We start from the raw sequence: 26,825 nt of genomic DNA on the forward strand, positions 1-26,825 counted from the left end.
ATGTATGTTTCAGTTAATCTTTATCTTTCTCTCCATAAGTAAGCAAAGAGTTTACAGTGCAAGTTGATTTCCACAGAACAAGGATCAGACTCCAAACACCAAGAAACAAACAAAAAGGTTTCCAGAGGAACTCACAAAGAAACAAAGCAGAAAAGAGAGGACGGAAGAGATGGTGAGAACCAGCAGATCCATGGGAGGGAAGAGGCAAGCACGTGGGACACGGGATGCCCCACTCCAGCTGTGAGGTGCGAGTGCCGTACAATCAGAGACTGGCCCCACCAAATCACATTCTTATAGACGAGAGATTTTCCAAGTAAAACAGAGACCTCACCCTGTTTACATCTGAACAGAGGTGGGGTCAGGATGGGAGTAGTGCTGGGTGGCAAAGTGGGTTGGAGATGGGAGGCAGGTGGGGGAATAACCTCTCTCTATTTCACATATTTCTTGTCCTTCAGAAAATCGTTTGGGTTTTACTTCAGCTTTCTACTGGCCTGGGACTCCCTCCCCTTTCAGTGCCCAAGGGAGGAAACCACTTGGCTACAGGTGGCAGCCAGCAGCACACTAGAGCAGCTCTCTGGGAGAGGATGGTCACACTGTTACCAGTCCAGCTCCAAAGCTTAGGCCAGGCTTAAAGGTCACAGAGTGTGTGACACACTTTACTTTAACATGAGGGACCTGCTTCCATGCACTGATGGCCCTGGGTCTAAGCTGTGGCAAACAGCTCATGGCCAATGATCCTCCCAAGAGCCTGAACACGAGAGCACCACGGATTATCCTTTGGTGGAGAAAGATCTCCGTTCATGACAGCACCTCTCACATTTCACTGTCTGAAGACCACACAGCAGCTCCTCCTAGCAGAACACAAAATTTGACTCAAAACCCAGGATGTCTCCACTCACCAGTGTGTAACCCCACATTACTGAACCAATCCAGCAACAGTGGGTCTCCCACCAATTCTCCTTCTGGCTTCCCAGACTTCACTTGGGATGCTTGGGACCCAATACATTCAAGATCCAATAACTTGGTCACTAGCAAAATGCCCTGAAGAATTAAACTTTGCCTCAGCACTCTCCACTCCCTACTGACATGGAGATGCTTTTCCTCCTACAACTTCCAAATTCCTCCTACAACTTCCCTGAGTGCCTCCCTCAAACCCCTGCCTTAGTCAGTAGTGTGCAAAAGACCCTTCTGCTCCTGCATTGCATCAGCCTGGCAGGCAAAGATGGAAGGATATGGTTCCTTTCAAACCCAGGTGACACTGTCCTTTCAGTCAAAAGGAGAAGACTTAAAGAGTTTAACAGTCAGGTCTCTTCTCCTTGCTCTCACTGAGCCAGTCCCTTCCTCCCTGTGTGCTCACATGGTTAATAAGAAGGGCTTTCCAAAGCCAGACATGCTCCACTGCAACAGCCCCTCATCAAGGACAGGCTGCTGGGCTTCAAAGTCAAGGAAAAACTTCTCAGTCACACCAGTGAAAACTCCTTTAAGCAGCTTTCCAGGAAAGAAGTAGAGAGATTCAGAACTAAGATACCAAGTTTTCCTTTAACACCATCTCCTTTCCTTTGGATGGGAAGGACTTCCCTATATACAACTGAGACACCAGGGAGACACCTGCAGCCAGAAGGGATGCCCTGGAAACTTTATGGAGCCACGTGAAAGTAACTGCAGTTTCCAAAACCTGGCTCCTGCAGGAATAGCAGCTTCTCCCTTGAACTCAGTTTACAGCCAATCTTTTTCAATTAAATGCTGACTTTCACCAGGGCAAGGACAGTGTCAGCTTGGTTTCCAAACCACATCCAGAAGCAAAAGAGTAACAGAAGAGCTAAGAACAGTCTGATTTCTAGTGCAACCACAACAATGGACAATCCCTTAGATATCTTTCACTCGAGGTTCGTGGTGAAGGGTGAGGGAAGAGAAGTGAGCTGGGGGGAGGGATGTCCAAGCAGGTCCCAATTAAAGCTTTAAATGACAGGGAGGTAAATGAAGTGATTGTCCTTTTGGTCTCTCAGCTGGATGTGAAATGCAGGAATAGCTGTGATGAAGCAGCACACCGCAGTCCTCAGATCCAGTGTAATTCTCTCAGTAGAGGTAAGTGCTCTCTTAGACCCGCTGAATTTCAAACAGCTTCACATCTGTGTCATACCAGATTGGGGGATCCACATTCCTGAGAGAGAAAAACAAGAGCCACTTTACTCTCTGTGGCCAGGTACATGGAATTCAAATTTCCCAGCCAAGATTACAGGAGCTGCCTACACAGCACACCTTCAGCTTTGCATAAAAGGAAATCACTGGTTGAGAGACAATGCACCTGAAAGGGATGACAGTATCTACAACATCCCACAAAGCCAGAGCTTTGCATGAAATCTCTGCACCAGACCCTCTAGGCAGCTTTTCCATTCCCTGCTCCTGCCAGCTCCCAAACAACCAGTACTCCCAGAACAACTCCCTTCATGACACCCACTCAAAGTTTTGGAGCAGCTGATTCACCCAAATCTCTTCCAAGGGAACACCATCTTTCTATCCTGTAAATACAAGACGATCCAGAGCCAGCCAAGTGCATGCAATTCTCTCTACAGGCCCCACAAAAGTCAGACTGCAAAAGACCAAGTCAGGTTTCACCCAGCTGGTTTACCTCAAATAAATAACTCCCCACATGTAGGTGCGGAACCACATGGCAGTGCCTGAGTTGGCCTGGTACTTGCGGATGAGGATGGGGTGAGGCACCGGCAGCAGCCCCACCAGGGTGCCATGCTGCAGGAACTTGAGGATCTCCGACTCATCCGTGAGACCCCTGTGAAGAGACAGGCCAGGAGCATCCTCAGCACGGCCCACAGACACCCCCAAAACTGCTGCAGCACAAAGTACCAGTCTAAACAGACACAGACACAGAGCCAGCAACCACGGCCAGCGAGAACACACACCCTCTCTGTAAACAGAGTGGGGAAGGGATCAGACAAACACGGTGTTTGGCAAGGAAAATACCATCTCTGCTGAGCCTGTGATGTTTGCAATCATGCTTTACAAGCTTTCCCCAAGGGCCCTCCAAATTCAGACTCTGCCAGCCTCACAGAGCTCCTTACACACTGCACAGCCCTTCCTCTCCAAAAATCTACTCACTTGTCAATGCAGATCTTCTCCACCTGAGGGACCAGCACCTGTAAGAGCCGCATGATTGTCTGCAGGGGAAGCTTTGACTTCCAAGACATCACCTATAGGTAGGAAAGCAGCAGGGAAATCAGTGCACTGCATTAGCAGTTTTAACACAGCTGTCTCTGCAATCTCTGCAACAAATGAGGTTTACAAAAATCACAAAGCTGGTGGATGAACTGAGTGCACAGGAGCAACACAATAAATGCTGGAGCACTGGAATTATGAGGCAACCAATGAGATCAGTGGGGCATTGGTTTAAAATAGGTAAAACAAAATATTTCTTTGCACATGCTAGTAAACTTCTGGAGCTTTGACTACAAGTCAAAGACATTCCCGCTGAGGAAATGCTGCTCTGGGAGAGTTTCTGATGGCAGAGAAGGGGGGTTGTGAGGTATTTCTGTCACAACTCTTTTCTTACTTATTTCCTCTGTTCAGATGCCCTTACCCACTCAGGAGTTGGAGTCCACTGTCCACTGGAGGATGCACTGGAGAGACGCCTTCGATCCCGCCGGGAGTGTGATGCCTCCTATCAGTAAACATTATTTTTAAACAAACAAAAAATAAACAAAACCAAATCACACTTAACAGTAAGAAATACAATCCACTTTCTGCTAATGCTCCCCACAGCTTTTCCAGAGCTCTGCTGGGAAGATAGCTCAGCCTGTCCCTAGAATGCATCAAACCCACCAGACCTTCATTCACCAAATACACTTTGACCCAGGGAGTGGCAATATTTGTGCCAGGAAGGGTAAATAAAACCGGTCCTGGGATATTCTGTTTATTCCAGTTTATTCAAAGCCACTCTGAGGACAGTACCTCAGCCAAGCCCTCACAGGAACACACTGTTCACCTGCTAATAGAAGATCCTGGTAGAGTTCTCCATCTCAGAAGGGAGAGAAAAAAGAAGCAGCAGTAAGAACCCAAGTTGAAAACCTCGGGAACGGGAACACATCCCTTTGCAGTTATGCCCTTGCTGCTCTGGTAGTAGTGTTCACACTGGAGAAAGCTCACTCATGTGCCCCAGCTCGTGCCACCAGCACAAACATGAAACACCCAAGATGATGCAACAGCGCTCCTGAACCACGCTGTTTTCCAGCGCCATGCACGTGCCCACACTGCCCTTAATACGATGCCTTTCTTCAATGGGCCAACCACACCTTGTCTTCTCAGCCCCCCATTTTTGCTCACCTCACACCCCAGACCTTCTCTGCACACCCCTGTCTGGCCTTACCCCACTCCAGGGCTCCCCATCGCTCAGGGCTGCGGGTGGGTTTCCCTCTGGAGAGAGCTGGGAAGCCTCGGGCTCCAGGGAACGCATGGTCCCGTCCTCTGACACCTGAGACTTCTCTGTGAGCTTGTCAATTCCTGTGCTCAAAAGAGGAGAAGCTCAGAAACACAAGTGAATTAAATATGTTTACAAGCAGGGGGGTCTTATCTGATCTATGATGCACAGACACCCTACGCCTCTGCTGACATTGGAAATGCTCTCCTTTCAGCTGGATAAGCAAGACTGAGCCTTGATTTCACCACCCCAAAGAAGCCTGTCTCAAGGAAAATGCTCCCTGATGCAAGGGGAATTTAGGTTCACATGGATATAGTTAAACTGCAGCAATAGGTCAAGATTAGGGCAAATGGCCACGTGGACACTAAGCCTGACAGGAGAGAAACTCCAGGCAGTTTGTTTGTGATCAGCTTGGGCAAACTGATCTGAAACTCAGACTGAAAGGCAGTTAAGTTATTCACAGATGTAAACTCTTAATCTCTCCACACCCAGCGAGAGGGTGAGTCCACAATGTATCTCACAGAGAAAACAAGCCTCTCTCCTGCTCCAGAGTTAAACTAAAGCTCACCTGGAGTAGCCACCAGACTGGTCTTCAGCGTCCCTGGTTCAGCAGGGGCAGCAGGACGTGACCCTTCCATGGAGACCCCATCCTGGGAGTTGGTGCGAGAAATGGGCTCAGGGGTTTTCTTCTTGCGCTGCAGACCCTTCTGGATGGACTGGGAGTCCGTGGGCAAGTTGGCCAGCTGGTGAAACACGTTCCGCTTGCGGATAACAGCATAGACCAGATTGGAGTTCCCTGGGAATCACAGCAACAAAACGATTAGGGCAGAGAAGTGAGGCCCAAAGAGCTCTGCCAATACAGCACAGCTCGCTGGGTACACAAAACATGACTGAAGAGACTCTGTAAGCTCAGAGAACTCTGCTTCCACCCACAAAGGCAATGGCACAAGGAAGAAAGAGCAGAGCTCAATATCCTCTTATCCACCACATGGCAGTACAGAAAATTCAGTGAAATCCTTCCTAGGCTGGAAGGCTGACAAGAAACGGCTCAGAGAGGGATATTCAAACAACTGAGAGGAAAAAGGATCATTTAAACCACATATTAGCACCTAATTTGGACAAAAAGGTTCCTAGCCAAGACTGAACGTTTCTTCATCTTCAAAAGAATTCATAAAATAAATCAGGGCACTTCATTTGAGGAGAAATAGACTTGAAAGAGTGAAGCAAAACAGTCACAATTCTAACTGCCTGCAAAATGGCAGAGAACGGAATGAAATCACCCTCTAATATAAAACACAAATTATAGCCACAAAGGCTGGCTTTGGATTTGGCAACCACCATGTGTAGGATTTCCGTCAGGGAAGCAGAATGGGCATTCTTGATTTGCAGGTTTAAACAAAACATTAAGTTTTGAGCAGCTTTAGGGACCTCACTTTATTATTTCTCTGAGGTGTAAGATTGTCATGCTTTCAAGAGGGGAAGCATAAGGCATTTCCTGGAAAGTAGCAAGTGCCAGAACTTTGTTTGGATGGGGCTATTTGGTCCTCAGCCCCAGTGATCTGCCAGAGCAGAACTGAGAAGCACTTTAAAATGTTTAAGGAGATGGAAGTTGTTTTGGTCCCATCAACTGAACTGCTGAGCAACATGAGCAGTTTCATAGCAGCATCCAGCCAGTCACAACTTCAGTGTTACACACTCACTTTCCCTTCTTCTTCCCCTCTATCCATCTCATCTTCTGGCCTGCAGGAGGCTGAGGTTTTGCTGACAATTAGCTGTCATCTCATTTTGCTCTAACACAATTTCTCCAGGTCAGCATTAACTACTAATCCAACGTCTCAATCCCAGGCAAGTCTCCATGTAGCTGATTCTACATTTCTCACCTCATCTCTCTGGACTTTCTCTGAACTTCCATCTCATGTTCTCTTGGACTAAACTAGTGCAAACCTACTAAATACAGCAGCCACTTTCTTACCATCAAACTGGTACTGAATGATGTTGTTGAAAACTTCCAGCAAGAAGAAAACGAGGTGGTGGTTCTGGACAGCAGAGAACAGGAACCAGGTGGTGGAAAAAGCCTCCAGGAGATGCAGTAACTTGTTAGCAGCCACCATGGAGAGAGACTTCAGGTATGGAGACACTGTGGAAGGCAAACAAATGAGAGGAAGAGGAAGAACCAAGGTGTATTTATTCTTGAAAATACACCATTAAAAATGCTGCTTTTACCACCTTCCCACCCTGCACTTCTGAGAAAGCCTCTGAGAAAGCTGAGCCCAACAGGGTTCCACAGAAGCATTTCCAAATACAAAAGAAGTGAAACAGAGATACTGCCTAGTCAAAGGAGGCACTGCTGCTTTTAGAGGGTCTTGCTTAGTTTTACACTAGCAGTGGTTTCTCTGCTGTGCCTCCTGACAAGCTTCTCAACTGGAGCCACCTGGACACTCAGCCCAAGGGAAGCCACTGCCACCGTGGGGAGGTGGCACTCCCTGCTGGAAAGGAACAGCACTGCCAAACACCCCAGGCCTGCTGGCAAATGTCCTTCTGCTACCCCAAATAGGTTCCAGGACTCTGCTGTCCCTGCTTCTGCCCCCTCTGACCCTGCAGCAGGTCTGATCTGCACCTGGCACCTCCAGCATGGACTGGAAAGGACGAGTTTCCAGCAGTGGGCACTGGTCAGTGTTAGGGGACACAGGCAGGGGTGCAGAGAGAGGGGAGTGAGAGCCCATCGCTGTCCCTGCTGCAGGCTGTGGCCTCACCCCACACAGTGCTCACCATTCACTACGATGGTGAGCAGGCAGTCGAAGAGAGGCTGCAGCCGCTGGTGCCCGCTGGTGATGATCTTGTGAAAGACCTGTGGAAGGAAGGAGTTCTTGAGCAAGGCAGTACCTTACTGAAAGCACCCTCTCAACCAAAACCAGTGCCACCCCCACACTAATCGCTTCCTGACACCATTCCTTCCTAGGCAGGGCCCTGCACGCTCCACAATTACACAGGTGGGGAAGGCTGCTCTCACTGCAGGCTCGCGCTCCACGAGGACAAGCTTTCATTTGCAAGGAATCCTTTGGGAACATGATTAGTGCCCCACAACACCACAAACAGAAACTGACTCTGAGCTGTTCCACAATGTTCAGCCAGTCTGGAACAAAGCTAAACCACCAGGAAGTAAGAGACATCTTTACTTCCAATGGATTTTGACTTTGAACTCTTATGAGAGTTGTTTAAAATGTTATAGAATTAATCATTTTGCAGTTGATTTTAGCACAAACTTCTAACTCAAATGTTCGTCCTATTTTTAACTATACCCTCAGACATGGAAAGATTCAACTGCCTCGTAACCAGTTCAGACATTCCCAATTTTGGCCTTCCTACCTCTCTACCTGGCATGTCTGTAGAGAAGTCCTAAGCATAATTAAAACACAGAGATGATCTGAGATTAATGGAATGTAATAGCAAAACACATAGCATCAAGTGCAGTTGTGGTGGGCAGGTTTCTTCCTACTCCTTCTAATGGGAATCTCCTTTTGGAGGTTTATCAGAAGCTGCTGAGAGAGTCTTCTCTGGCAAATGAGCACTAACATGACAGGAGGGAACCACCCAAGGCTGGTACTGCAAATCACACAGCTTTTGTAGGCAGTGCTGTGGGCAGACTGAAAGGTGAATGAAACCTTGCAGCAACACAAAGCTGGAGGGCTGAGCTTGGTATCACTGTTGTTCCCATTGACAGATGTGCTCCACACAACCCTGGTTACCCAGGACAGAGCCAGATCTCCTGCCTTCCCCACCTACAGTCAAGTCTGGTAGAGGCCATGTACCCATCCCACTCATGCCAGTCCCAGAGTCCTCTGGACACCAGCCCAGCACCATCAGGAATCCTGTTCTTTGGGATCACCTCATGCAGATGGAATTGCACCTCTTGGAATTCCAACCAACCACCTGCCAGACACATCACCTCAGGTTAACAGTGTGCAAAGATCCCACCAGTGCTTGGATGCATCCCACATGCTTTCTAGCTACTCGGGAGGCTTCCAATCCAGGGAGGGTGAGTACACTGAAGGAGAATTGTTTGTGGAAGTATAAAGCAGGAGCTGGGAGGGCCAGAGCAGACCTGCTGGAGCTGTACTCACTATGATGAGCAGATCTGCGTGTGTCCCTGTGAAGACAGGGATATCCATAGGCACTCGGACAGAATACGGTTTGTTCAGGCGAACCCCAAAGTTCCGCTCCCCACTGAGAAGCAGCAGGATAAAGACCCCAATGTGCATCAAGCCCACTCGTGCTGCAGGGGAATACAAAAAAAACCCAGAAAAACATCACAGTGAGGCCAGGGGAATCCAGGGGCAGTGAGGAGGGAGGAGAAACATTATGGGACTGAAAAAGAAGTGCACAGACCAAACTGATCGTGATAGGGGACATCCCACAGAGCTCCCTCCATTGTCAGTGCCAGTGTCTTTCCCAAGCACATTTATGGGGCCACTACAGTGTTAAGCTTTGCACAGATCATGCTTTTCTTCATTATATTCTTGATATAAACAAATCATCCCAAATATTGAACATAACCAACTTACACTGGTCTGCTCTGGCATCATTGAGAAAGTATAAGATTGGGACAAGAATGTCCAGAACATCGCTGCTCTTCAGCACAAAGAACAGGAATTTCTGGAAGAAAAGGGAGGATTTCAGACAATCACAAGCATGTTTGGTTTCCTGCACCATCTGCAGGACTCAGAACAGGTACTCTTGGGCTAATTAGTATCTCAAGAACATAAGAAAGGCAGGTGTATGCACCAGCTCTTCAACTCCATTGTTATTTGTAGGATTATTATAATAATTCTCAAGTTCTCAATAATTTCTCAAGCACAGACCTCCAGGAGCTGCAGCCCCCCTCGCAGGCTGTCCCCACATCCGGACCCCCAGCCCCTGGAGCAGGGAGCAGTGTTGCTGACCACAGTACCCCAGAGCCACTGCTAACCACCCACCACAACCCTTCACCAGGGCTCGGTCCAGCCAGAGCCACACCAGACAAGGTGGGGCAAAACCCAGCAACAAGCAGATCCACACCTTGTTGAAGTCACAGAGTTTCCAGAAGAGGACAAGGAGTTCCTGATGGAATTGGATCTTCTTGGCAGAGTTTGGCAGGTAGGTCTGGACCAGCGGGTTTGATAACAAGCGAGCCACTCCTTTCAGGATGAACTGGAAATCCTGCCAACAGACCAGGAAAGAGACTGTGGTGGGCCCAGGGATAATGCAATCAGCATGAAATCAGACAGGAAACAATGCAGGATGGGAGCACATTACCTCCTCTCGGTGTATCCTTGAGAGGTAATTCACAAACAGATTGTCTGGTCCGGGAGGCTGTGTTCAAAGGAAAGGAGGGAAATGCTTACTGGCAACAGGGTTTATTCAGGAAGTCAAAGTGTGACCACTAATGGCCCTCACTTCAGCCTTCCTCTCTGACTGATCTAGTTTTAAATGCAAGGAGACAGAGCACTGCAGGGAATAGTAAAGTCAGGGGTTTTTCACTTACATGCTCCTGATTCAAGGCAGTGACCAAAATCTAGTCATGTATAGGCATTTAGTGACCTACAGGACTGAAGCAGGACCAGACTAGAGAGAGCAGACTGTAGGGGGAGGAGCAGTGCTGGGCCCTACAGCTCAACATTCAGTACAAGTTGGTGTGGCAGGACCCCAGGGAGTTCAGGAGAGCAGCAAATACAGATCCCAGTGTCACTCACATCCACATCATCCATGGCTGTGCCAGTGGTTGTGCCATCCACGGTGGGGCTTGAGCTGGTGGAGCTGTCATAGTCCAAAGTGACAATCAGCACCTGGGCCGCCTCCTCCACCAGGGGCTCGCGGTAGTCAGAGAAGAGCAGGTGGTTGTAGGGGATCCCATAACCCACCGGGTCGTAGGCACAGACGACGTTCAGGAGAGAGGTGAAGAGCGGGAGCGCATGTCTGAGCAGGAGAAAACACTCTCAGGAGGCAGAAGCAGGAAAATAAAGGTGCTGCCTTTAGTGGGAGGGACAGGCATCTCTCCCCCAGGAGTCTGGGGTCATGGTAAAACACCAGCATCTTCTTTAACCTGGGACAGTGACCCATGACTGAGCAGCCCAGAGACAAGAGCCCAGCTGGTCTCCTGAGCTACAGCTGAGAGGGAAGGGGAGATGAAAAAGGCCACGTGGCCTCCCAGAGGAATCCTGTGCAGCAGTGTGAAAAAGGGAAAGGACCTCAAAGCTCTCTAGCCCCTGGAAAGACATAACTGTCTGCCTTCAGCCAGGTCTGTGCTCCCCCAGGTGAGTGTCACCTGAGGAGCTGGGAGTCCCAGAGGAGACAATGTCACTAGAGGGCAGCATTCATCCAGCACAACCACCTGCTGCAGTGCCACGCCACCATCCCAAAGGAATGCGGTCTACAGCAGGAACAGCCCCTGGATGTTGCAGGTAGCAAGTCCTATGGTTCCCCAATTACCAGCACACTCCATGAAAGAGATCTGAAGGTTTTCTCCCCCTGGCACCCGGACCCACCCTTCACCCTCACCTGTTTTCCGTAGAGCAGAAAAACTGTACCCAGGGGTTGGTGTTGCTGCTGTCTGAGGAGGGAGGCAGGTACATGGCCTCGGAGAAACAGGTCAGCAGCAGCTTCAGCAGCTCAGTCCTGAGAGAAGGGAAGAAGTCATCAAGGCGTGGAGCAGGAGGCACAATCACTTACCACAACAACACATAAGGAAGGCTCAGTCCCATAGAAAGTCCTCCCCAGACAGACCTAAGCCCATTTCATTTCCTAAGCCATACTGCTTTCAATGGCATAAAGCTCGGCAGAATTGCTGCTCACAAAAAAGAAATCCAGTACAGAGCTCCCAGGCATTTCAGAACAGCAGTGTTTATCCAGTTCATGTTGCAGACACTCTGACTCCCATATCATAATACAAAAAGCTATTCAAAAGGTCAGTTGGGGATTTTTTCTATGTTGCCAGTTCTATTAGCTCAGAAAGGAGCAAGCAAAAAGCCCCTTGGGAATCACAGATACCCACAGAGGCTGAGAGCTCATCTCCCCCAGATCTCCCCCTCCTGAGCCAGTTTCTTTCCATTCTGCCCTTGCAGAAGCTCTTACCTATTCAAGTCATGGATGTAGTTAGGCTGTGGAGAATGGGCAAAGCCCACTCCTGCCTCCCAGATGTACTCACAGCTGTCGATGGAGTGGATATCTTCTGCTGTGTCCTGTGGGAGAAATGAGAGGCTGGATCACAGAAGGCAAGAGCCAAGAGTTGCCAGCAACTCCAAGGCAGTATCCAAGGCAGTTCAGTCTTTCTCTCTACCAAAGAAACCAGCAGAGAAACATCCAGACAGTTGGTCTGTGCAGCATCTCCCCATGCCTAAAAAAGCAGGTGCTGATGTCTTCAAAGAGCTCAGCCTTGGTGAGTGAGGGGTAAGAGAGATGCAGGCACTGTGCAGGATGGAGGGAGCATCCATTTCTAGCCATAACAATAGGGGATGACTTCAGTGGGAGGACAAAGAGCAAAAGAATATGGGTCAGTCTCAGATCTCCTTTGCCCATTCTCTCACAGTTCTTACTCCTCCTCTTTACTCAATGCTGCTTCAGCAAATATCCACCACAACCTGTATCTCTGCCCTGAACACGAGCTGGTGGTACCACCTCTCTCCTAACCTGCAGTCAGACCAGGCCCAGGGAGGGACGCCAGCTCGGCAAAGGCTACAGAGGCTGCAGGCAGCAGACAGGCAGCCAACAGCAAGGAACATAAATCATTCACAATCTCAGTGTCTCATTCTAGTTGCTCAGAGCACTGAAAAACCAGTCTGGCTGCTGCCAAGGGAAAAATCACAGGTGCAGGTGGTGGGGGGAGGCTCTCCCAGGCATAAACGTTGTCACCCCGACTTGTGCAATCCATCCCAGCTGACAACAATAGACAGCAATTCCATCTGTTTCAGCCCCACTACCACTTACTGTTAGCACAGGGGTAGCTCTGATCCAGCCTTGCCCCTTCACCCTCAGGTGACAGATTTCAACACTCTTTCTACTACTCGGAAAACTCAAGCAATCAGTTTAGTACCTCAGGTTTGTCAGGGAATTTTGCAGCTATCAAATACACAGTGGTTTAGTGTGCTCATTTTCAGTTTACATCAGAGCTACACCAAAAGGAGGGATGTCCACTTTTGTTTATAGACTGGACCTAACAAAAACCACCAGAATCACTGATGGGGAGAGAGGGAGGGAGGGAAACGCACCACAACCTGTTCTTAGCACATCTGGTAGGAGATCCTGCTTCAGGGAACTCCTCTGAAGCACAGGCAGTCACCATAAGGATCAGAACACAATTTGCCTTTGCTGCCATGATATAAAGAGGGAGAAGAGGTGGAAAGACACAACAAAGACCATCTACTCATTCAGGCAAACAGATGCTTCCTGCCCCAGGCTGCACCAAACTGCCAGAGAAAGGAACAGGGTGCTAAAGGTCTCTGCTCCGCTGGCAACAACAGAAGAGCAATTGTTTTCCAGCACAACCACCTTTTCCTGATGGGTGAGCTGTATTGTGGGGGTAATTGCCAGCCACTCCATTTGGGACCCACCCAGCTGTCTCAGAACACCTGTTTTATAAGGCACAAACACCACACAGTGAATGTAAGATGTTGATCAATATTAGACACCGTGGGTTCAATCTCAGCAACTCACTATTTTCCTGCCTGCAGGTTTGCAGGAAGCTGCTGGAGTTTTCCAGGATACCCCCCACCATGCAGCTCCTCTGCCCTATGCAGATAATCTCATGATTTAACTCACCACCGTGCTCCTCCGGTGGCTCTGCACAGTGAAGTCGGGGCAGAAGAGCAGATCAGTGACAGCAAGGAGCAACGACTCGGCCAGTGGCCGGGCATTTTCATCATCTTCATCTCCCTGAGGTGGGAAACAGAAGAGCACTGTCAGCCCAGGGATAGCAAAGAGCACACAGTAACACCAGTATCCCACAGCAAGAGAAGATACACACCCCAAAAACACACAGGGAGTGTGTGTTACAAAGGAACAAGAGGGAGAAACACAAAACCCAGTCAGCACAGGACAGAAATGTTCCCCTGGATGGTGGTGACTAAACAGGAACAAGCTCTTTAATGACAGCAAATGGAGCAAACAAAGGCCTGGAGACCTGTTGGTAACAGAAGAGTAGCACTGGACGGACCTTGCCACGTGGAGATGCTTGATTTATTGAAGACAAAAGGAAAGGGAAGCATTTACAGAGAGAAGGGTTTTACAGTCATGAAGGAGGGTGATTTGGATGATGCACAGAGCCATCAAAAGGAAGAAGCCAACCAGCAGTAATAAGGCGTAAAATCTCTCAAAGTCCCAAAGTTCTGGGCTGCCCAGAACTGGAGGTGACAGACCCGGGAGAGGCTCCGTGAATCACACAAGGGCCACCCCTGTGCCACGGCAGAGAAGGCACAACAGCAGAGAGGATTTGCCATCTCCAGCGTTCAAAGCAATCACTCAAACCACGCATGGCTACCCCTCTGCAGCCGTTGCCACGGGAAACCTTGCCAGATCCTGCCTGTCACAGAGCACCCTGCATGGGAGGCCTTCCCCACCACACACCGGTGCTGGAGGGAGAGGCAGGGAGCAGGAATGGCAGGAGCTTATCTACCTCAGCCAGGCCTCTGTCAGCCTGTGCACAACACACGGCTCTTCAATCACAGCAGGCAGCTCCCACAGATAATGGTCTGTGTGGCTCTGACGGTGACAGCAGGGAGGACACCGCAAACAGACCCCGGATGCAAGGAGAGGCACAGAGAGGGTGGATGGAGCCAGCAAAGATGCTTTTGCTTGGGTTCATGGTCAGAGATGAAGTGACAAGCATTAGGGTGCAAGGGGATTTCTCTTCCAAGAATGATCTTTGCTAAGATCAGCTCAACTGCCAGAAAAAAATCCCTGCAGGCTCTGGGTACCACCACATCCAAAATGGGTGACACAAACAAACCAGGAGATCTGAACCCAATACAGACTCCCTTAGAGGAGGGAGGATCCATGCTCTGGGAGATCTGCCATCCATCACTGCATCGTGAAGCAGGTGAAGGATAATCACAGACATATTTACTAATGGTCCATACCATCATCTTCAGTTCCCTGAGAGAAATCAGCCTTCAGACAGCAAAGCTGTTGCCTCTAGATTAGACACGACCCCAGCTTCCCTACTGCCCCAGGGCTGTATTTGTTATCCCAGCCCTACAGCTGCACATGGTGAAATGATGGAGCACACCAAGCACACTGAACCACAGCAGCTCCACCCACACTCCAGAGGCACAACAAGCAGGAGAGTTCCCCAGCCCAGCACACGTGCACTGGGCTGGATCTCCTTGGGGTGATCCCAGCACTCTGAGGCTGAGAAACTCTGTCTTCTAGGTGCTGAACGAAGTGGAAACACAGGAGTAACAGCAGCCTGGCTGGCTCACAGCATCAGGCACCCTGCATGTTCCTTCCCAAAACAAGCTGCTCCATTGTTAAGCCTCTCCAGCACTCCCTGGCCCCTGCAGGGATGAAAAGATGGGCAACCACCACCCTCCCAGTCACACAGATTACAGAGCAGGACTAGCAAAGACTTCCCTTTCCACCACCCAGAACTTCCCCTAGAAGTGACCTCAGGCAAAGCAGATTAGAGGTGACAGGTAGAGGCAGCACAAGGGGCAAGTTTGTACTGTACCAACCAGAATCCTTCTGGACAAAATGTCCAGAATACAGCTGGATAAACATGGCATGTGCTGGGTGAGCAATTGGCTCGCAGGTTGAGCACAGAGGATAGTGATGAATGGGGTAACATCTGACTGGTGACCTGTCACTAGTGGGGTTCCACAGGGCTCCATCTTGGGCCCTGTGCTCTTCAACAGCTTCATAAATGACTTGAATGCAGGACTTGGAAGGGATCCTAAGCAAGTCTGCAGATGAAACAAAACTGGGAGGAGCTGTCAACTCCCTCAAAGGCAGGGAGGTGCTGCAGAGAGAACTCAGCAACTGGAGAACTGGGCAACCATATGAAGTTCAACAAGAGAAAGTGCCAGATTCTGCCCCGGGATGGGGCAACCCCAGATGGACAAACAGACTGGGAATGAGATGCTGGAGGGCAGTGCCAGGAAAGGGACCTGGGGGTCCTGGTGGGTGGCCAGCTGGCAGCCAGGAGGGCCAACCGTGTCCTGAGGGGCATCAGGCCCAGCATTGCCGGCCGGGCCAGGGAGGGGATTGTCCTGCTCTGCTCTGCACTGGGGTGGCCTCACCAGGAATATCAGGGCAGTTTTGAGTACCTAACTCTTTAACCACTCTTGCTCAGTTGTGGGCTTCATCTCTCAGGCCAGGCCCCTGGTTAAAATTTATCACTCAGCTGGTAAGCAGGGTATTGAGTCACAAGGCCAAGAGCTTCCCTGGCACTGTTTGCTTTAAATGTGACATTGTAAAACCGGTGGAAACAACACCCTGTTGCAGTTTGACTTGAATCTTAAATCAGCTTTGGGTAATGAAACAAGGTCATGTCAGTCTAAGAAAGTCACACAGCCTTTAGTACAGCTCTCATGATCATTTTGATTCACACCTCCAGTTATGCTAGAGAGGACTTCCCTCACATACCAGTGCTCTCCAACAGCTACACACCCAAGTGAAACATTCAGGTGATGCAGCAACCTGTGCTGAACAAAGCAGCTGAGGGTAAGAGGAAGAACAGCAAGAATCAAAGGAAGGGAAAGAATTTAGAAGGTGCCATCTAATTTCTGACCAAACAGAAATAACTGGAATAAAGTTGCCCCCAAATGTACATAAGTATCTCCTCACTGCAGCCTCCCTATCACCCTCCAGAAAGAAGAAGTGCCAAACGACAGACCCCTCCTCGACCAGCCCCAGGGACAGTCGACCAGAAGAAGCCCCTCCAGTCTGGGTCCTCAAAGATGTAAGGCAGGATACGGGTGAGGAGCCGGCAGCAGTTCAGAACAATTTGTCTCTCCTTCTCCGTGTGGCAGCCGCTCTCTGCTCCCTGCACCAGCTTCTCCACGGCCTGAAGGAAACAAAAGCAAGGCAGGTATCATTAGCACAAGGTAGCAAGAGCTGGGCAGGTCTGTCCTGCTGGTGACACCCTCACATAGAGTCATAAGCAGCTACTAGGAGTCCATTTTCTCTCAGTCTCATGGTACTGTTTGAAACACTGCAGAAATAGGGTTAATGATCTTAAACAGACCTTCTTGAATTTCTACTGTTCCACTGCAAGAGACCTCAAATGCCAGGGCTAATCCATGCAGCACACGTGTGGGGCCACGTGAGACAGCCAGAGCACCAGAAGGCTCCTTCCAGCACTGCTCCATGACACCACACACTGAAAAGGGCAGATCAGATTAATCAACCACGGCACCTGAGGTGCAGCAGCACTGTGCTGCACGGTGTGAGGTGCTGGCAGGGATGATCACACAGGAACACACAGTATGACAGATCTGTCTGTGCTGGTGTGATTACAGCAGGGACCTCTCCTGACTCAGGAGGCAGGAGCTGAGCTGCCTGTGACTGTTAAGAGCAGGGATACAAGGATACAGCCCCCAGTCTGTCAAAGTCCTGCAGCAGAGTGGGGTGGCAGCCCAGGTTTCTCCACTGTCCCTGTGAACAGGACTGCTGCTCTGCAAAGAGCTTCTGTGCTGAGGCTGCAGCCCATCCAATGGCTGCTGACACTGCCAGTGGAGAGTCACTAGGATTTTCAGAATAGATGCAGGTCTCACCAGGCAGCAACCACAGCTCCAGGAGGCAGTGGCAGGAGGTTTTACCCATACACAGAAAAAGGCAGCTCCTTCCCCAAACAGCTGCACCCACTTGCTCTTACTCCCTCATCCCAAGGGGAAACAGAGGGAAAGGAAAACCAAAACATTTAGCAAGGATTCACGTTGCTGCTTTTTAATTCATGAGGTCATGTGCCCCTGCTTATTTTCATGGCAGACTGCCTGGGTCACTGACTCTGCCAGCCTGCGTCACTGCATTAATGGGTGTTTAAGTGCTGTTTGTCCCAGGCTGTCACACACTACTCTGACTGAGCTGAGCCATTTCTTCAGGCACATTTATGACTGTACAGCCTGAGTCTCCAGCCATGACTGTAAATGACAGCTCAGCCACACTGCTGTGCTCCCCACGAACATAGCACTGCAGTGGCACACTGCACTCTGCACAGGTCAGGGCCCTCAGCCTGGCAAAGGCACTTCTGGAGTCTGCAGGCTCCTATGACACTGATATTCCAAGATCTAGGGCTTCATGGAGAAACAGTCCTGCAGTCACAAGGTCTCCCAACACATCTGTTTCCAACAGGGAGAAGAGCATATGTTTTAGTCTTGGTTTTGGGAGAAAGAAGAAACAGAGTCAAAGGGGTTAGGTAGTCACTACAGGTCTCCTAAACCCTTCTTGAGTCCCAAACTGCAGATTGCCAGAAGACAGTACTAGGGAAAAATCATTTCAATTTTCCCTCATGTTTGTATTTTTTCTCCAGTTATCCACTACATGCATTTGTCTGAGGCACAATTCACAATCAGAGGTACCTTCAATATGACTCAGTAGGTCTCATTCATAGTTTGTAGAGCAGGAAAGAGAAACAGGATGGCAACAACCATTTAAAACTGGAAAAATGCCATTCCAAGTGTTTTTCAAATACACATTCAAGGCTACTCTTTGCCTGGCTCAAATCAGGAGCGTTATTAACACCTGCACTTTCCCAGACAGAGTAAGTCTCAGGCTGCTGCTCGCCAGCTTGACAATTTGCCAAACCTGGCAGGGTAGGAAATGTGACTCAATGTCCCTTGTGCTCCACACAAGGACATGGCAACATCAGAAGCAGCATCAGGAATGTTCCATTATCACAGCAGAAGGAAGAAAAGTCTTAAGATCTCCCTCAAACTTGTGCAGTGACAGTCTCCACATCCCTCTGGGATTTATCAGCTTGAAGCCAGACTGGTGCCTGGTGAGGTGCAATTAGATGCAGACAAGGAATCGGACGTATCAGCCTCACCACAAATATGCAGCCTAGGTACAAAGCCCGCCGAGCAGCAAGCAGTTTATACAGGCAAGACTCAAGAGGACAGAGTGAAACACAGGAAAGGAACAAGAGGAAAAAGGCTCCAAAGTGATCAAACAGCAGCTGTGGTCTGTGTCTTCCACGAGAGGAAGGGCTGAGAGTTACTCTTAGGAGGAGACAGGGACAAACAAGCACACAGTGTGGTACAAGGATGGCATGGCACCTGTGTCCCCTTGGGAGCCACAGTGCTATTGATCCAGGGACACCTCCCTGCTAGCACAGCACCAAGGAATAAGACAGCACCAACCTTACCTTATAGCACAAAGTTGCCAAGTTAGAAGGTGACTCTTCTCTCACTGCTCGGATCTCTGCAGCTGGTACAAGGGCAAAGACATCCTGCACTGAAGTGGCTGTGTCTGCCCAGAACTGGTCCCAAAAGGCATCATCAGTGGCCTCCACGGGCTGCAGAGAGACAAACATGGTTACAGATGCAGAACTACCACAGCACAAGGTCCAAACACAAGGGGTGAGCAGCAAGACATTCATGTGCCCAACTGCATCAGACTGGGAATCCCCAGGTCTTTCATGGAGCCACAACAGACATGAGGCTGCCTGTTTGTCTGCAACTGATGCAAGTATTCCAAGATCCTCACCACTGCACGTGGGCCAGGCTGTTCTCATGCACTCTGTCACCTTCAGAGCAAGCCAAGGATGCTCTGAGCATGCACTGGAATTACTTGTACTGTAACCAAAGTCTCAAGGAAGCAATCAGGGACATCTCACATTAGGGCACAAACAGACTCACAGAACTGACAGACCCACCTCAAAGCACTTACAGATACAATGCAATTGATCCTTCTGAATCAAATATTTATAGGGAACTGGACTCAGTGCAGCCAGTCCCTGCCAAGGCTTTGTTCTTAAAAAGCACTAAGTGAGCAATTCAAAGAGGAAGATGGAAGGAGGGGGACCAAAGCAAGCAATCCATTTCAGACCTATGGTTTGAGAAGCACACTCCTCCAACCCTTGGGAACACAACTCTTCCCATTACTTTTTCTGCAGGTACAGACAATTTCCACTTTTACCTGCTCTGAAACCCCACTGCTCAGGATGCTGGCCATAGGCACAGTTAGTTTGCCAGACAGCTCTGTACAGCTGGCTGCAGAGTCCTGCAAAGTCACAGCATTATTTCTTCCTGACAGTGTGGCATCTACTTAAAAATCAAAAGAACGCTGACAACAACCTGGGTGTCAGGTTATAAGCAGCTGAACAAAGCAGGCTGGACCTTGCCTTGACCTTTATGGCTTGGCAGAGCCAGAAGGCAGTGCTGGCCATTCAAGGTGAAGCAGAGGCTCAGCCACACAGGGTCAGTTCTGCCTTCCTGCAGAAGCACCATGCTGATGACCTGCCTCTTCCCAAGGGTGAAAACACCAGCACTGTTTGTTGAACAAGGCATCTCCGTTACACACCACCTCAGGTATCCAAAGCCTGGGAGCTCTGAATAATGAGGAAAGACTTAACTTTTCAGCCAGACTAAAACTGAGCACAGCTTTTCCCAACTAACTGCTAATATTTGCCAAGAGATAGGCATTGCCCAAACATGGCTGGGAGTACTCAAACCATCCAAGGGCCCAGCTACCTGCCTGTTTATGACAAGTCATGTGAGAGAGACAGATCCACAATTTCAGCCAGAAGAGAAAAATGGAAGCTTTTCCAGGAGTTTTCCCAGTCATGCCAAGGTGTGGTGGGACGCTTGGCAGGTCAGAAAAGCCACACACCTGAGCACCCCCAGCCCTTGGTTTGGGCTGAGGAGGAGCCTCCTGCCTGCAGCCAGCACCAGCTCCAAAGCAAACAGCAGCTCCTTAAGGGCAATAATCAGCACCGTGGGCGGGTCTACCGAGTCAGATGGGAAAGGGACAAAAATATGAATGTGTGTTTAATTTAAACAACTCCTGCCCACTCCCAGCTCTGCTGTAGTAGGCAGAGAACTTGCCCAGCTCTCTGCTGCTTCTAAATGCAGCTCCAACACCACGCAGGGGAGAACAGCTCATTCACTGCTCCGACACAGAGAAGTGCTGCACTGTCCCTTTGTTGTCACCTCCCGAACCGACAGCCCCAGCCCCAGGCAGGTGATGTGTCACTACCACCAAAGGCCAAAAAGTGACCGGGGCTGGCTGCCCCCAGACTGGTACAGCAGGTTATTGCCCTGCAGCTCTCCTGCCTTAACGCTTCAGTGCTGCAGAGGCTGTTTATTGCTGGTCTTGGTCCTGCCAGCCACGCAATGAACCAGCCCAAGTGACTCTCCAGTCTTTAAAACCAAAACCAGAAAAAAACTACATGTTTTTAGATATCTTCTTAAAACTCTGTTCTAGTGCTGAAACACTCATTTTATCACCTGGCCACCAAAGCAAAATCCTACTAAACCTCCTCCCAAGAGAAGAGCAACTTATTCCAACTGGAACTGTTCAAGGTCACAGCTCCTCAAAGGGAATCTGTAGGAACAGCCCAGTGTTCATAGCCTGACTTTCAGCTTCCTGAGCATGTGAAGGAGCTGTGCTCTTTGTTACCTGAGCATAAAATGCTTAATGGAAGGAAAGCTATTTTGCACATCTCATCTCTCACTGCACCGCTCGAAGAGAGCCAACTATTTGGAAACCTGATCTATGTAATGCATGAAACATCCTACACTTCCTACACCTCATTTCCAACCACACACCACAACCACATGTATAATTGCCACATGTACGTCCTGGCCGCCTGCCACAGCCACTCCCACCAACAACAGCGAGTAGCAATTGCTGCTAATTGGGCATCATGCATAAATAATGGCTTCACTCTCATCTAGAGGGGAAGCAGACAACCATTTCCCTCCAGCAGACACCGATCCCTTTACCTCCCACTAGCCTGAGGCCTCCTCAGAGGTTGAACACAGCCGCTGTTTTACAGATGGTAACACAACACGGACTGAAGAGCAGGGCCTCGACTGAAATCCCAGGGAGTGGAGAAGCACAGCGGGGATTACCCAAACTGCAGCGTTGGATTTGCAGCCCTGGTAATGTCTCGGCTGCCATCTTGGCAACCAGATTATGCTAAAACACCAGTTTCTTTCATTTTTAATAGCTGCAGCAAGGCAGCTCCTCATCAACAGATGGTATCCCGTGTACAATCCCGGGACACGGATTCAGTACTGAGTCACTCAGATCCCTGCTGCCCCCCTGTTTTAATTACCAGTCTGGCATCACGAAGCTACTCAATCCACATAATATTCATCTCCTTGATAGAACAGCACTGGCTGTTTTTAAGCTGATTGTATTCTGCACACAGCATCTCTGGGGATCTAAATATCCGTTTCCTCACGCTGAGCTTACACAACGGCCTGTATCCAGCTCACAGCAAAGGGAAACACAGAGACCTAGAACAGTCTTGTTCACCAGCCAGGGATATCTTCATTTGGAAATGTCAAGATTTAGGTACAAGTGTTGGTACAGTACATGCTGCAGTCACAAATCCCACAGCACCTCAGCCTTGACAGTGCCTAAGCCAGAGAGCTTACAAGGAGCTGAGTCTTCACCAACACTGGGAGCTGGGGCTGCTTTGGATCCTCCCCATCAGCACAGATTTGTCCTCTTTCAGGGAGGGAGCTGCAGCACAGGTAACAGAGAGCCTGACATTCCTCCAGCACAGTGCAGACAATCAGCTCTGCACCAGCAGTGCAATGAGAATTAAAATTTCATCACTACCAGAAGAATTGAGGGACCCATAGGTCGACTGTACTCTGGAAACACAACTGGCACATCTGGAGAGCAAAGGAAGTTCCTGACCCCCACACACCCCACCACAGAGACTGCTGAAGGTACAAAGAGGACCAGCAGAGAGGGGCCCTGCTGCCCAAACCAAGCTCCACACCAAAGGGTGAGGGGACTGTAGCCCAGAGTGTTGCTGAGCACACAGAGGGCAGAGCTGCAGGGATGTGACATCTCAAAGTTGGCAAGGAGGAGACTTTTGCCTTTAATTCCCTGGGGCAACATGTTCAGACCTCCCACCTGCAGGCTGGCCAAACAAAGGTGAAACCAGTCCTACCAGACATCTCCAGTCTTTACTTCCTAATAGTTGTAAATGTTGGGTTTCAGGTTCTTTGAAGCACACCACACACACGCTGCAGGAGTCAGAAAAGGATGGTTTGCAAGCCTCGTCCAGACACTGAGTAGGCAAACAGGATACCTCACAGGAAACAGGAAAACACAGTGGGGCTGACCACGTCCCCAAACCAGGAAAAGTTCCAAGACAGAGCCTCCTCCATTCGTTACTGTCCTCAGCCTGACACAGCCAGCACCACCTTCACTTTCTTTTTCAGGCACAATCCCTCACAACCTCAGACAGGGTAAGTGTTTGCACCTCCTCCCAGCTGAGAGCTCTCTGCCCTTACAACTTACATGGAGTGCCCATTTCCAACAACTGCCCAGCAGGTCCCTACCAGAGGACTGTCCTTAAAACCAATTCTAAGGTTGCTGCAAACCATCAGCAGAGAACAAAGCGACAAGCAGGCACTAGTCTAGCTCTCTCTGTGCTCTTTTTGCTTCACGCCAAAATGCAGTAGCCAAGGCAGCAAGGTGTTTGGGGCAGGGACTCTTGATATGTAACAGCAACATGCTCCTTTCCACCCCAAATGAGCAGAACTGTGGCATGTAATGACCATTCATGCAGCACTCGACTGAACCCTAGTTCAGGCCATGCTGCAGGGCCAGGGATTAGTTTGAGGCAATTCACACACCTTTGTACCACCTGTTTGTGAGCCACTGTGCAAAAGAAAAGCCTGAGGACAGACTTATTCAAAATATTAATAACTAGCAAGATTTCATCCCTGCTGCCAAGGACAGCAGCTCCACACACATTTTAGAACAATGGTAAATTTTCCCATGGGGTCTTTGCAGTCAGTCAGCAGTGCAGAATCAAGGAGTGACTTTGTGAGTCTGCCACCAGTTCTCAGCTCCCACAGCAGAGACAGTGTTGCAAAGCAAACTGGAAAATGGGATTTGTAGAAATCCAGCAGGGAAAGTCCAAGACGAAAGTCAGCATTGTGAAGAGTTAGTTACAGCTCTGCTTTTAAGACAACTTTGCTTTTGATCAACCTGAGACACTTGGACAGCTGAGTCAAGCTTGAACACTATCAGAAATGGGCTGCCAGAGACCGACCTCTCCTGGAGCTCAAGATGTGCTTTTATCAAGCTCAAGTTAACAACCCGTTGTACTCCTGCATTTCCACACGGGGGAAAGGAAAGGACGGGAGCTTGTCCCTCGTGTGTGATCTTTCCTGCCTCTTTCAAAGCAGAGGCACAGCCAGCATTAAAATCTAACAGGCTTATTCACAAGATCAAAATTTCTTATCTTCCAGTCGGTTGCTGGCAGGATCCCCAACTGCCTGGAAAAAGAAAAGGTGCTTCCCCAGCAGTTAAGGCTCCCAGACCAGTTTCCTGCTCTGTCAAACTCACAATCCATTTCCCTTCACCTGCTAAGTAAACAGCACCTTTATGGGCAATTTGGGAGGACTCATACATTCTCTACTATAAAGCACATCTGGTTTATTATTCAAAGGATGGGCCCTACCAATTTAAAGGTGTGCAGAATAATGTAATATATATCAAGTAAAAATCTTAAAGCCCATTTCCTCACGTGTGATTATAAATATACATCTGTGGCATAAGCTAATTGCTTCCTTCTGGTATTACTGCCCTTTTTAATCACTGAAATGATTCTTAAGTGATTTTTCTTTTTTAATACTATTGCACTTTCAGAGTTTCTCTTTGGCAGTTAAAAAAAATCAATTAAGTCAATTCCATTTGCGTCCAGACCTGGTTCCCCGTCCAAGTTCTGGGCTCCACCTGTGTTACGAGTATTCAAGTGTTATGTTCCTTATGGATTTTTTTTTTTTTTAATCTCACATGAGAACACTCATTTTTTAATTAACAAAAGCCTGGAGATTATAAGAATTTATTTTTAAGAAAAATTTAACTTCAGTGCCAACTCTGAACCTTCACTAGTGAGTGAACAGTGCCTTCTGCTCAACCACTTCTTCCCACCAGAGCCTTAGGAACACCTCACAGTGCATTCTAAGCTCACCGGTTTCATGTTACTGATGACTTGACTAAAACCTATTTGTCCAGCTCCCTGATGTCAGAGGAGAAGGCTGCAAAACAGGAGACACGCTGCTGAGGGAGCAAAGCACACTGTGAGCCAACAGCTTGGAAGGCTTTTCATCTGCCCACCATCACAGCCTGGTTTCAGATCCCGGGTCTCACGGGCCAGGCACTTACGGGGAGGTTTGCTGCTGCTGCTGCTGCGAGATCAGAAGGCTCCGGGAGAGCCCAGTCACGCGTTCCGCACAAGCAAACACCAGTGCCCTTCCAGAGTATGTAAATATGGGAGTGCCAACACCCCACCCTTTTTCCACAGGCAGCCTCACCTAGACCACAGAGCTGCGAAATGAATCCAGCCAAGAACGAAGCTTTTGCTCCTTCCTTTATTCGGGGCCCCAGTAAACCTTCTTTCATTACACAGGTCGATAAAGCAGGGGAGGGAAGCGCTCCCTCCTTGGCCGCTGATCCGAGGGATTGCCTCATACAGGATTTTCTTTGTGAACAGCAGACTGGGCAGATCCCTATAGGCTTGATTTACCCCCCAATCTCACTTTATAAGCATGTTTTCCCATGAAGAAAGGACAGTCCAACATTGCACAGTCCAAAGGCACTCTGAGCTATCTGCCACACAGAAGAGACTTGGAAGAAGTCCTTAAAATATTAATTCATTCATTTCTCTCTTTACCTAGGGATGTTGTGAAGCATCCACAACTGGAGGTTTTTAAGAACATCTTCACAGAAGTCATTCCTGAGCTATTCAGCTAGAAGTGATACTGCTTTAGAAAGTATCAATGTGTTTTTTCCAGGCTTTTCCCCAGCCTTACCACCTATGATTCATTTCCCACCCGTAGCTTTCATCTCTTTGAGTTTTCACAGATTTTCTCCTATTACCCTTTACCCCTTTGTATCCATACCCTTTTCTTTTAAATTAATTCCCCATTGTTAAATATCTTTTTGCCATCAACTCCGGGTTTTCTTAGCAGCTGTTAAAGGTGGATTTTAACAGCTGTTCACCATCGTAGCTCAGAAGAACCCGAGATGTGACTCCTCAAAAGGGAAAAATCTCTCTGCTCCTTAGACAGAAGGACATGCTACTAATTTTCTGCCAGTGTGCTGCTGCTACTGGACTCTCCAGTTAAGATAAAAATTAAGCTAACTCCCAGGACAGGCACAACATCTGTCAGACCTCTAGGCAGCCACCCTCCCTACATACAGCCCTGACTTTCACTTAACTCCTTCTCCTCTGCAGCCTGCAGAAATAAAGCTTTATTTCACAGGTGGACACTGCTCCTGCTGCAAACAGCATGGCTGGCCATAGGCCTTTTAATCGGCTACTACCGAAACACAGGACAGGGTTCTCCATCCATGATTCAGAAGTGTGTGGGGGGAAAGATACAGAAAGGGGAGCGCTGGCAAACCTTGCGGTGATGTAAACCTGCAGCTGAATACATCAGGAGCCATGCACACCCCTCACGGCAGCGGCGTCTGCTCTGTTACCACAGGACGCTGCTCGGCAAAGCACAAGATGTCACCAGAGGCGGTGACAGCGGCCGGGCCCTGCCAGCCCTGCCCCGGCCGGTGTCCTGGCGATCCTGATGCCCCTCCACAGACCGTGACAGGGCGATGGGCAGGGCCGGCCCAGACCCCCCGAGCGCTCCGGCCTTCGGGCAGGGCCGCGCTGAGGGAGCCCGGCCCGGGGCCGGCCGTGCCCGCAGCCCCCGCACAGGGACCCGCTCACCCGGGTCGGGCTGTGGGGGCAGCGGTCCGGCAGCCCCCTCCCCGCAGCCCCGGGGGTGCCTCTGGGCAGGGCCGGGCATAAGGGACCCCCTCCGCCCGCCCCGGCCGCGCCTCAGGGAGGCTCCCGAGATGGCGGGGCCCCCCGTCGCCCCCCGCCCGAGATGGCGGCCCTCACCTGGGTCTTGGTGGTGAGCTGGATCACCGCCTTCCTGAAGTTGAGCTTGGAGTCGGCGCTGCCCATGGTGCGGCCCGGCTGCGGGCAGGGCCGGGCAGGGCTGTCCCCTCACGCCGCCGCTCCCCGGGCCGCAGCTGCCGCCATCCCCGTGCCCGCTCCAGCGGCTCCCGCTGCCTCCCTCCCTCCCTCCTGTCAAACCGGGGCTCGCCGCTCCCGGCCCTCCCTCCCCTCCGCCCGCATCCCTCCCTCCGCCCACGGCCGCGGCTCCTCCTCCTCCAGCTCTCCATCCCTCCATCCCGCCCCGCTGCCTTCCCTCCCTTGCCACCTCCGTCT

At 49.9% G+C, this 26,825-nt stretch overlaps 1 protein-coding gene across 1 annotated transcript; it reads right to left on the reverse strand.

Annotated features, from left to right (window-relative positions):
• Positions 1–3: 3 nt before the first annotated feature.
• On the reverse strand, positions 4–26,665 carry HID1 (HID1 domain containing). Its single transcript, XM_050319164.1, has 19 exons — positions 26,493–26,665; positions 18,759–18,908; positions 16,290–16,460; positions 13,220–13,333; positions 11,537–11,643; positions 10,964–11,080; positions 10,159–10,381; positions 9,722–9,778; positions 9,485–9,625; positions 8,992–9,082; positions 8,551–8,702; positions 7,199–7,277; positions 6,402–6,566; positions 4,998–5,225; positions 4,379–4,512; positions 3,593–3,673; positions 3,115–3,206; positions 2,630–2,788; positions 4–2,161 (listed from the first exon to the last, which is right to left on the reverse strand). Exons 1-19 carry the CDS (start codon positions 26,556–26,558, stop codon positions 2,098–2,100), a joined length of 2,391 nt encoding a protein of 796 aa, XP_050175121.1. The 5' UTR covers positions 26,559–26,665; the 3' UTR covers positions 4–2,097.
• Between the last annotated feature and the right edge of the window lie 160 nt (positions 26,666–26,825).

The sequence above is a fragment of the Myiozetetes cayanensis genome, unplaced genomic scaffold (assembly GCF_022539395.1).
Source record: "Myiozetetes cayanensis isolate MyiCay16 unplaced genomic scaffold, myiCay2020 scf22, whole genome shotgun sequence".
NCBI classification, from domain to species: Eukaryota; Metazoa; Chordata; class Aves; order Passeriformes; family Tyrannidae; genus Myiozetetes; species Myiozetetes cayanensis.

Bases quoted from the DNA above. Each gene is read 5' to 3' on its own strand.
- HID1 (XM_050319164.1), bottom strand. From the start codon at position 26,558: ATGGGCAGCGCCGACTCCAAGCTCAACTTCAGGAAGGCGGTGATCCAG. The intron at 9,626-9,721 runs GTAATGTGCTCC...GTCTGTTGGCAG, and splicing joins CAAGGATACACCGAGAGGAG to GATTTCCAGTTCATCCTGAA. The intron at 5,226-6,401 runs GTAAGAAAGTGG...TGTGATTCCCAG, and splicing joins CATTCAGTACCAGTTTGATG to GGAACTCCAATCTGGTCTAT.